The 12,677-nt window shown below is 26.0% G+C and overlaps 1 protein-coding gene across 1 annotated transcript; it reads left to right on the top strand.

Annotated features, from left to right (window-relative positions):
- The first annotated feature begins 1,156 nt into the window (after positions 1–1,156).
- On the top strand, positions 1,157–6,157 carry LOC129967164 (uncharacterized). Its single transcript, XM_056081861.1, has 2 exons — positions 1,157–1,224; positions 5,551–6,157. Exon 2 carries the CDS (start codon positions 5,561–5,563, stop codon positions 5,978–5,980), a length of 420 nt encoding a protein of 139 aa, XP_055937836.1. The 5' UTR covers positions 1,157–1,224; positions 5,551–5,560; the 3' UTR covers positions 5,981–6,157.
- The last annotated feature ends 6,520 nt before the right edge of the window (positions 6,158–12,677 follow it).

The following is a 12,677-nucleotide window of genomic DNA, read 5'->3' as shown; positions in this document are numbered from 1 at the left end:
ATTTAAACTAAAAAAACGCACAAGTTACCTTAGTTTAAACATTCTTATTCTCATTATAGCCACATAAAATATGGGCAATCTGTAGAAAATAATATTATAATCATTTTGTCTTTTCTTTCAGACGCTTAAGAAAGAATCATTATCGATTAATTTAGAACTATCTTCTAAACATTTACAATTTCAATAAATTAGCTGTAGCATATTAACATAAAAATTAAATATTTTCTTCCTTTTAATTTTTAAATTAAGCAAAAATTAAACAAAGTTTGTGAATACAGATTTACTTTAGACAGCAAATGCATAAACTAATTTCTTAAAGTTCTTATTGTTACTCTACCCACATAAAAGAAATGTAATATTTCTACAACCGAAAACTTTCAATTCCACTGTATTACCAGGAGAACTAGAGCTTTATATAGCTATTTAGCCTTATACCTCATGTTACCATACCTATAATAAGCGTAAGCATTCAACGAAACTAATCTGTGCAGAGATTAGTAAGCATTATAAATTTTTCCTGATGAATATACACAAAAGTTGATAAAAATATGAATAAGCAGTTCAATAAGAGGAAACAAAATCAATCTAATACACTTTCTTTTAATCTAGCTTTAAAGATATTGTCTAAGAATAACACAGACATTCATAAACAAACTGTCGAATAGATAAACAGTCATTCTTTTATACGCTTTCGTATTATTTTAAATCAAATTAAAGACAGAGAAAGGAAAAATATTATTAGTCATTTTCTTTGCATTTAGATAACGCAGTAATAATAAAAAGCGATGTAATCATTAAAAATCAATTTAACTGAGCATTGAAATCACCTTCCCCAACTAAGTTTATTGAAAAGGAAACATCATTTCAAAATTTGAAAGGAAAAATGTATTATACATTTTCCTTTTTTATTTGATTTTTACGAGATGATTGAGATGTTAATACATTCATTTCGCGAGAAGGATTACTTGCGAGTATCTGAGGAAGAACGGTTTCCTCAAAAGGATGTTTCTTGCGTTCCACGCTGTTGCCTCTGGTTAAAAATACTTTCTTTTTTTTAAATTTCATTGGGTATAATCCATTTCGTTTTGGTAGAGAGGGGGATGAGGAAGTTACGCCCTGGAAAGGAAAGGAAGCTTATTTAAGTGACCGAATAAGAGTATTGTGCTTCATATTTTGTTAGAAGTTTGGGAAGGAACATAACAGAAGTGTTAGATTGTATTTCAGGTAGGTTCTTTAATTTTTAAATATATTTCAAATATTTCTTTGCGAATATTTAACCCATATTATCCTTTATTAATCTATTAACCAATAAAAATATCAAATAAGGCAATATCAATATTTCTGTTACGGCCATGCATCTTCATGTAAATGTTTTTAATATAATTGGAAAATTATGTTTTTTTAAACTCATCTTTTAGAAATAAAAGGCGATACTGAGGATCATGGCAATTTTTTTAAATGATAAAAGAATTCTAGTAATTCTCTTCATTTCACAATTTTAATTTTTTTAAATTTTCATGAAAAAAATATGTGTTTATAAAGATCATTTTTTAAATAAGTAAGTAATAAGAAAAAAAATGTCTGGTATGGGAAATTGCACAACATTTGCCACTAAATGCTTTTAAGAGAATTATTCTATTTATTAAAAAAAAGTTTGACAGTTAAAATGAACTTATATTGCTATTAATAATTATATCGATTAATATATTTTTTTAAGTATTGAATTGAATTGTGAAGGTAATAAATGTTAATAAATATTTACTATTAATTGTTCTTTACAGAACTATATAATTTATAAAAAATGTTGTAAGTGAAGTATTTTTATAGAGATAAATGACAAAAGACGTATAATTTATTTATTTAAGTTATTAAAGTAAATTGTAAATAAGAATAGTTGTTTTAAAACATTTGTTCGTAAATGGCGTCAAAGTACTAAAAATATTACTGAAATTTTCAATATTAGTTTTATTTCATTTTTACGGTGGTATACATATAAACAAGTAGGAATTCGCAATTTTGTGAGAAAAGACTATGTTTAACTTATTTTTTCCTATAACTATAAAATGCAACATTCAACTTAATTATTTCATAATGTTAAGACAAAATTTGGTGCTGAATATTATTCAGCACCTTTTAACTTATGCATAAGTAAAACCATTCTTTTTGATATTGATATATTTTTCGCTTCCCTATTTCGATAAATATATCATTACAAACAGCTAAATTTAGAATCATACAACTCTTAAGAGATGTATACAATCATTAAAAATGCTTAGAAATAAAAAAAATGCAAATAGTGTGCAAAACATGCACTTGTAAAAATAGACTTTTTCGGTCTTAACTACCTAATAATACTAATGCAACACAAAGTATTAAAAAAATATTTTCAAAAAATTCCTGTTTTAAGATAAAAATTTATTTCGAAATCTTCAAACTGTTATCTTGTATCTCGGGTGAAAATTTCTACCTCTATATAATGTATTAAATAAGTAATTGATTTGTAAAAGTTTAAATACTCATTTTTTAGAAAATGTTCTTACAACTAATAAATTAATCGTTAGTATTTCATTCGTAATTTTCTAATGCTTAGTTGATATATTCTACCCAGTAAAACTGAAGTTTTTATTATTCACGATAAAATGCATAAAATCAAAAATTTGTAATGATTTTTTTTTCGAACAATGATAGAGAAAATAGTTAATTCAAATAGCTGTGTAAATAGTTATTTTATTGAACTTTTCAACAGAAACGTTTGGAAATGCTTTTTGATACCAAAATTTTAATTAATTTTCACATGATTCTATGTAAAGAAGCGCAACAAATTAAATGGAATGTAGAAAATAAGTTAAAATTATGAGAAGTAACATTCTTTCAAAATGAATTTTTTAATTCGTGTATCTAGCGCATTTAAAGCTGATGAATTTATTTCTAATTGTAGACTAAAGTTGGTTTAAAAAAAGAAACTGAAAATGATCATATATTTTCAATGATTAATTGCACGTATCAGTTTTTTAAAATAACTATTTTAAAGATATAATTGTTTTAGATAGATAATTGAATATAAACATCATCAAAATGTTACAGTTGAACCGCCCTTTTTTGATTTCATTACTTGTTTCAATAAAATAATGAGATATAATTTTAATATTAAAATGTACTAATACACAAACGCACACCCCACTGACTTTTTAAAATAATAATTGGATTTTTAAAGTCACATAATGACAGCACGGGTGATACAGAAAATTAATTAAATTCGAAATTACATTAGAACAGTATTAAGAAGATATATTTTTAATTAAAATAAAAAAAGCTGCTATTTCACTTAAACAAAAATAACTGTGTACAACTTGAGAAATTACTCAATTCAACTATTCTTATAAGAGAAATTGAAAACCGTAAATAGAAAACGCAGGAAATGACAAAAATATTTTTCATGTATTAATCTTAATAAATACTAAACTTCTAAATTTGGGAAATGATGGAAGTATCTAACTCACGCTATGTAGTTGAAAAATGATTCATAACTGTCATTAATAACTCAAAGTCACGCTCTTCAAATCACGATGTCTGACTTTGAGAAAGTTTGTGACAGTCATCAGAGCTGATTTGAGATTACCTGGTGTCAAAAAGGAAGAGATGATCTAGAAAATGCGGTAAATGCCAGAATTTATAAATGCCTAGTTTAAAGTCACGCGTACCCGACTCTTTGTGTCGTCGGAATGGATGCACTTCTATCCTTAATAAATTTCAGAAATAGTATAGAATTTTTTTTCGTATCTAGGGCATTTTTATATTATATAACTATTTTAAAATGAGGGTTTCATGATTAAAAAAAATTTTTTTTAATGAAAATTGTAAGTAATTTGTATTAACCTCTATTTTAGAAATTGTTAAAAGAATTTCAAATACTCTCAGTTTACATGTTTAGGGCAGATATTTAATCTAACACATTTTCTTAAATTGTTTTTTTGTTTTTGTTTTTGTTTTTCCACATACATAAACATGCACGTATAAAATAATATGAAACGAATAAATATTCATTAATGGTATACTTGTTTCACAATCATAAATTTACTTTGATTTAAAGCTACCACCAGTTATTTCTAGATGTTATTTCGTCAATGACTTCATTTACGATTCCGATCTATTTATTTTTGTCATTATTTTACTCAGCAATTCTCGTTGTTATTTAACATTATTTCCGTTTCAGTTAGACTTAACATCTCTAAATTCCAACTATAAACTGAAATTTTACATGGGATATCTGAGGAGAGAAAAATTATTGTACCTTGTAATCCATATTATTTAAAAGCATTGAAATAATCTATACGTTTCTCTGAAAGAAAACAGTATGGACTTCTTCAGTGCAATTTATAGAGTAAAAAGTGCGTACGTAGTGTACAAAAATCTCCACATATATATGTAATTATATCTCTTAATTTAATTTAAATCTCAATTAACTTAACTTTTATCTTAATTTAACCTATATTAACTTCATTCCAAATATGGTCTCTTATTTCCTAATCCCATTTCGACTTTTTTAATTCAACACGTCATCTGTAAAACTGCTGAATTCAGCAGATTTTCACACGCCGAGTGAAGGTATAAAAATCCTTAATATTTTCAACATTCTTGTAAAGACATTAAAATTTCCCTTTCCTAAGTCTACTCGTGTCAAAGAAATACCTATCAAAATCTCATTGTAAAACCACTGAAGGGATTTTTTTTATATCTTTTGCACTTGTATCGCGATGTAAACGGACATCAGTTTCAGCATCGCTTCTTGTAAATAAAATAACTCACGTAGTGTAATAAATCGAAATTTTAAAAGTGTGTGTTTCGCCATTCGATGAGTTAATGCTTATAATTACCATTAACTTTATGAGCCCGATTAGTTGGATAATTAATTATATTGCTTCAAAACTTTAGATAAATTTTCAGCGGAAAGCTTTCAAGCTTTTTCAATATACTTGGCTGTTTGCGAATTACTCTTTACTCCTAAATTTTCGCTATGCTTCCGAGTCAGAGCTTTGCCAAATGGGGCGATTTGGGGTGAGCCAGGGCTCATAGAGTTAAAAGAAATTATAATCTTATTTAATTTAATCTTGAAATTAGGCACTTATTTAAGTACAAAACTTATTTTGGAAATTTATTTATTAATTATTTTTTGTATTATTAAAAATATTCTATATTATTTCTGAAATTTATGGAGGGTGGTAGTGAATGCATTCCGACGATACAAAGATTCGGATACACGTGACTTTATGCTTCTAAAATAATTTGTGCACTTAAATAAGTCCCTAATTTTAAGAAATTACAGTTTAGAGTGTAAGGGCATAGTTTAGAGTATAAAGTCTACTTTACGCTTTGATATATAGAAACAATATGAAAGAAAAATCGCGTAGCTAACAAAAACATTAATATTAAAATAAATTCTTGATTTAAAATCGGTAACCATTTACATCCTAAGCATTATGTTATTTTGCATTAAATTTAATTTTATTAAAATATTAAGTTCATTTTAGACAATTATTTTTCTCTATTTAGGAAAAGCATAATGCCCCTCCTGCGCAATGTCATTTTAGTTCTCATCGTTTCTGTGGTATGTTTGTTCACATTGCCAAAATCCACATCAGGTCATCATCACAAAGGTAGAAACAATGGACTGGACACATTGTTAACAGCTGGCGTGCTAGCCAAGGTTCTTCAGAAAAATGAAGGTGGGCATCACTCCCACCCGATTTTCATCCCCATCCCATATCCAGTTCATCAAGAGCACCATCATGACGATCACCATCACCATCATGGAACGCGTCACATGCCTCATTACCAACAACTACGCCACGCAGGCGTGCCAACCATCGGTGGTCATCCTCCATTTGTTGGCTACCAACCAGTTCCGATGAGCCAACAAATGGAATATGTCCAGCAATCACCATTCCAAGGGACTGATGAAGTGAAAGTCATAATAGTATAAAATAATTGACTATTGCCTGTTATTTTCTAAGTCTAAAAATATTTTAATATCAAATTAAATATATTTCTATGCTTTTGCGAATAGATAATATATGGAGCAATGTATATGAAGAAGGCTCAAAATACTGAGCAGTTTTTCTTCTTATAAGTCAGATATTATTTATTTTGCAAATGTTGATATCAGGGTATTGTAAATATTCTTCATGCATTCATTTGTATATATCATATGTGTGATAATTAATATATATTAAAATAATACATTTATTCAGAATTATTTTTTTTAATTAATAAATAAAGGTTTAATCTTTAAAGGCGTCTTTATAAGTTTAAAAACTTATTAGCAGAAATTTCGTGTGAATTCATAAATAAAGATTCAATCAAAAAAGAATCTCTATATGATAAAAATCGTTTTAATAGTGATTTCTTCTGATCTCAAAATGCATTTTCAGGGCAGTTTAAGATATTGAAAAGTTTTAATTTCTGGGCTGATGAAGACTTTGATGTAAAGTTTAATCTACCAAAGTGATATTAAGAATAGAAAGACAAGATATAAAAATAATTTTTTTAGGTTACAGCAGAGCCTTATTAGCTCATATTCATAATAAAAGTTGAAAAAAGGCTGGTAAATCTTCCAGATCAAAATTGAATTCCTTAGTAGAAATAAGTAGAAAATATAGAAAATCTATTTCTAAAAATGATTGTAAAATTTAATATATTAAGATTTGTTCCAAAAATATTTCATAGGAATTCATATTGAATCAAATTTTATGTATAAAAATGTGAATTAAGAAATAGAATTTAGAAGTTTAATTCTGTTGAAATCAAAATTATTATTTCGAGATATATCATAAAATTGTAATATTTAAAATTATATGTAGAAGACAACTAATATTACTTATGATTTTTTTAAAACTATTAATGCTAATTTAGGCAAAATAATCTGCTTATTACAACAAAAAATGATAATAAGTGTAAAATATAAATATCTTATTGATTTATATTTTAGATTATCTTATTGATTTATATTTGATATTTATTTATGTTGTAAAATATAAATATCTATTTGTGAAAAAAGTTTGCATTCGAAATACGTAAAAAAGTGTAATACGTGCAATTTTATTAAAAAATTAATTAATTAATATATATTAATGTGATTCTTTGTATGTTAGAATGTAAAAATAACATTATTGTATATATTTGTATATATTCATTCTTTGAAAATAAAACTGTGATATCAATACTTCTGTCTGACAATCATTTTTTAAACAAATAAGAAAGATTATAATCTATAAACTGGCACCGTTTATAAACTGTTAGTTCGCATTACATTAAAGTAATGAGCATTTAAATTTCAAAAATTCGAATTTACTAAATTTTAGCGGTTTTTCATAAATAATTATTTCTTAAATTTCAAACACAGTTTTTTTCCCCAAGCTTTTTGATTTACTTGGTGTTTGTACAAGAAAATGATTTTATTCAGTTTGAGAATGTAATGAGCCATTTGCGGTTAGATTTCATCATGTTCTCACTATCGTAGCTGTAATAAGTTTTCACAACTGTCAGTGGGATCTTAATTTTAAAGACAATTTTTAATTTTTAATTTTTTTTAATTTTTTATGTTCGATGTACCATTATGTCCATTAAATAATCCTTACACATTTGAACTGAATTTAATTAACTCCAGTAACTAGGGTTATTTCTACTAATAACAAAAACAAGTATGCAAGTGTGTGTATACAAGTGTGTATTTGTGCATTAATGATCTATAAGCCAAATTATTAGACCTACAGCTAGCAAATTTGGCACATTTCTATGTGCCAAATTTGGTAGTCGCGTGGGAGTGAATTTTTTATTTAGAATTACAATTTCAATTAATTAAACATTAAACTGAATTTTGGTGTTTTTCCGTAATAATTTTCTAAATTATTATGATACAAATACGAATCGTACATAGTGTATAAAATTTTAATAATTGTCTTTTTAATGATAATCATGAAGATCTTTCCATAATTTTGACAATTTTAAAAAAAATGCCTAATTTTCAACAATAAATTACGTTTTGGCTCTAAAATCCAAATCTTTTATATTGTTTCATCAAAAATGTATACTTTTTTTATCCATTGCTGAAAGCTAAAGAAGATTTTTTTTAATATGTGTATAATTTACAAGATGAACAAAAAAAAAGTGAAGTTACAATCAAGCAAAATTCAAAGGACAAGCTGCATATATACTTTTTAATAACTACAAGATGTCATGAAACTGATCTCCATTTATAACGTCCCTGTACACAATGAAAATGGAACATGTAAAACAAAATGACACGACTTTGATGCCTGGCAATTTGACAGAATCATGGACATTAAGCTAAAAGGTTTAAATGAAAATTATAACCAATATCCACGATGAACCATCGTATATCCCTAGGCTACTAGTATGAAGTAAAATTTTATATTTAGTACACAACAAGTTCGATTTTATAGCCCTAATTCCATAAAAATTCTATCTGAAACATATAGCACCACATATCACATAATCGAAATTTTTTGGCAATTCTCAGTTTGAGTTTTCACAATCTAGTAGAAGAGATTTGCCGATTTAGAGGCATCTTAATTAAAAATAAGCAATATCATGCTTAACGCTTATGTATATTTATGTTTATGTTATATTTATGTTTCTAGGACATTTACTAGATAAATTATACATGTAACTGCTTTCAAAATTTCTTTCTTTAAAATATTTTTATATTATTGCTTTTTATATTAATGACTTTTTCAATATAATAGGATATATTTTATAAAATAAAACTGTTACGTTATTTAAGAAAATACATTAAAATGAAATCGTGCTGTGAAATAATTTTGGTTCCGTAACTAAATCTTACAGTTCACATTTTACAGAATTTTAAGATTTAATCATTAATTTTTCTACAATTGCTTTGAAATCGTAACTGAGAAGCACTAATAACTCCGATTTTCCCGAAATTTAAAGTGACTTGATAAACTTTAGTGTTTTGAAATCCGCATTTCAAATTTCAAACTTATCAAAAGAATTTTTAAATTATTCTAATCAATACATATAATAATTTCAAGAGACTTTATTATATCAGTCTCTAAAAGTTAATACTAGTTCATGATTTTTTTAATAAATGTATGATAATAAAATTCTAATTGCAAAGATGCTCATTACATAAATAAAATTGGGGATGATTCATGGTTTTATTGATTTTTTAAAAATTATAATCTAAAACTGGAAGCCTTAATAAAGAAAATTGTTAAGAGTCCTGATGATACTAAATACTGAGATGAACATTCAGTTTCAGTTTCCACATATCAATAGTAGAATTTACAAATTTCGGTATAAAACAGATTAAAGAAACTTGCATCAAATAATAAGAACTGACTTTAAACTAACTTGTTTGAAAAAAATCGTATAAGAAATCAATACCTTCACCTGTCATGCATTATGGGCCATAAGTTATCAGCTAAAAATTGCCTTAAACTGCAAACAATAAACTGTATAAGAAACTCTTTTCCAAATAATATTATATTTCGAGATCACATGTTCACATAATGGTCTTTTAAATAAATTTCAAGGACAAGCGGAGATGCCTGTAAGATTTGTTTAATACAATTTTATACTTTCTATTGAAGTAATGAAGTGATAAAAAAATGAAAACTGGATACTATAGATTTGACTGCTGCAGCAGGGTCCTCTCCAGGCATTCATGTTAGACCAAAAATCAAAAGTGGATTGAAAATAAGAAACAAGAAATTTGATGTACTTTCGAAGAGATACGATTCGTAACATTTATACTTAGATTCTCTCAGGGAATACAGATCTAACTTCGAACCTCGAAAATTTAGAAAATTAACTTCTGAACTTATTATGTTTTATATATATATAAAAAAAAAACTGATAATTATTGCAGACCTAACTATGCCCATCACACATACTATGAGAAATCTATTATTTTTATTATTATGTATACAAAATAAACATTGTAAGAAATTATAGAATCGTTTAATAATGATTTAATTTTTCAAAACGAATAAATAAAATTCTCATTAAATTTCATTGCAAATCCCACAACAAACTACCTATTGAATGTATTATTCAAGAACTATTTTTGTTCAAACGGTTATAAAATATAAAAGAATGAGAAGAGTGGAAAGTAAATTAATAATAAATTTTTTATACTGCAATTATTTGATTATATTGCATTACTTGAGGTTGGGTACAAGCATGGTTACTTTTCATATCGCCATGGAGATTAAAGCATTTTTTATATAAGTGGACCAAATTTTATATACTCTCTTGAGAAGAACATTGCTGGTAATGGTGTGAAATGTGTGTTAATATTTCTTTGAAATTCCTCATTCATCTGGAAGCTTTCTTCTCCTAGGCAATACATCAATGCAGGGATTACAATCATTCGACTCTAAGCCACTTTCTCCATAAAAATTAACAAGGGCGCAAATATATTATGAAAAAGATTTTGTTCAACAAAATGATCATATCTTTCGAAAAAATGCAGGAGGAGGGTAATTCAGGTAGCTGGGTACTCAGCCATCATACCGAAATGGAGAATTTAGAAGATCTTTTGACATTTATACCTCCCTTAAAAGAAAACTCCAAGAGATTTTAAATTAACGGGTATCATTAACTAGGGAAGAAGTAGCTAAGATTTAAAATAATAATTCCAGACTGAAGAACGTTAAAACACATCTCACTTTAGCGGCAACGTTCTTCGAAGGAAGGATCAAAAACTTGCTACATCGATGTGACATATATTTGAAACTTCAAGGCAATTTGGGGATAAGCAACAAAATGTGTGCTTAGTTTTGGTAATAAATTAATTTTCTTCTCTTTTCTTGTCTTTTTTATGAAAAAAAAAATGACAAAAGACAAACTTAGAAAAGCATAAACTTCAATTTCAAATAATTAAAGAATGAATTAATTTAAAGATTCAATAATTATGTTTTTCATTTCAAGTAGAAACGCTTTATATGACAAAAATGTCAATCCAACAAATAAAATTTTCATGGGTTAGTTCATATCAAAAACTGAATTTTTATTTAAAAATAGAAGTAAAATTTCAATCGCATTTTATTTTATTTTATATTCCCATATTATTTTCCCATATAAAATTTCATAATATTCATTAATAAAGATTTAGATATTTTCTTATAATTGACAAAGAAGCAATACACTTAGAATTGTGTTGAGTAAATTCTATTTGTATAAAACATCCATTGAAATATTGCATACCTTGAAAAAAAGAATTTTGCTTTCATAAGTATTTATTTATACAGTAGTTTGTTTCTTAATACTGAGTGGGGAATTTTCATTTTTTCCCTGTGGATAATTCGCATGAATGACTTTCCCTCTCTGTTTTGGCAGTTTGGACTCTGTCATATGACATTATTATAGTTTAAAGTAGGTACAATTTCATTAAATTATGCATTTAAACAAAAATTCCAAATTAATTGTTTTAAAAAGTTTTGAAATTAGATGGCAGCACGACTGCATATAATATCATATTTCACTAATAGTTCAATTTATTTCAACTAGATGGCGGCACCAAAATAAATTTACTTTGAATTTGATTCACATTCAATATCAAATTTATACACAATTAATCCAACAAAATTCATTGAAAAAAAGAGTGAAATAAACTAATGTCGTAAATTTCAATTTTAATATGAAAATAAAATTTTTTTAAAAAATGAATCAACATATTTATTAGACGGCTCGAACTTCTTTAATTTTTTAAATCTTTTAATTCAACGAAAATATTTTAAACAATTTTAAATGTGATTCTATTTTGTGAATACATATTATTTTCTGGACAAAGAATAAATTCAAAAATTTTAACGTAACATGAAACTTAATTATATAATATGATGATCAAATATTGTCATATAATATGATGATCAAATATTTTCATACTAGTATGTCATAATGTGATCTAAGAATAGCTATTTCAAAATATTACCAATATAATTTAGTTTTCCTCTTTTGTTGTCTTCTCCTATTTTAAATTCAGAAATTTTGATGCCCAAGTATAAATTATATATCACAATAACATATATATAATAATTATATATAACATTTTTTAAAATTAACAATTAATGACATCTTTAATTTATATATCAGCGATAGATGGCAGCACAATAATCTTTTCAAAAACATTTTCATTTCCACCAACTGAAACTCACTCATATTGCTTTCATAAGTGTGTTATTATTTTGCTCTTTTCGATTATTTCATCATATAAAAGCTATAAATTCAAACTTCAAATTATGCAATTAAGTAAAATTTATGAAAAATATTTTGGAATCTCTCGGAAAAAAATACCTTTACAGAATTGAAAAAAAACAAAAAAGAGAGAGAGAGGAAAGAATTGGTTTTATTTTAATTTAAAATTTAGTTTTATGACTTTTTTTCTTATTAGTTTTTAATTTTTCGTATTAATATTTCAAGACAACTGTCAAACATTTTTTATAGAAATAGTTTATGCTACTTTTGAACTTAAAATATGTACCAATAAATGGAAGTTGATGAAATTTAAACCCATCATAAATCTAAAATGTCCAGTAGACATTTTTATTGGCCTTAATAAAGATACTGTTTTTACAATATTATAAAATATTTCATACAATGTCATATGAACCACCCTCCATAATTATGTTGTTTTG

The sequence above is a fragment of the Argiope bruennichi genome, chromosome 4, assembly GCF_947563725.1.
Source record: "Argiope bruennichi chromosome 4, qqArgBrue1.1, whole genome shotgun sequence".
Classification (NCBI taxonomy): domain Eukaryota; kingdom Metazoa; phylum Arthropoda; class Arachnida; order Araneae; family Araneidae; genus Argiope; species Argiope bruennichi.
The sequence above is the reverse complement of the archived record's forward strand: the minus strand, read 5'-3'. Positions and strand labels throughout refer to the sequence as shown.

Coding starts and splice junctions, on each gene's coding strand:
- LOC129967164 (XM_056081861.1), top strand. CDS start 5,561: ATGCCCCTCCTGCGCAATGTCATTTTAGTTCTCATCGTTTCTGTGGTA.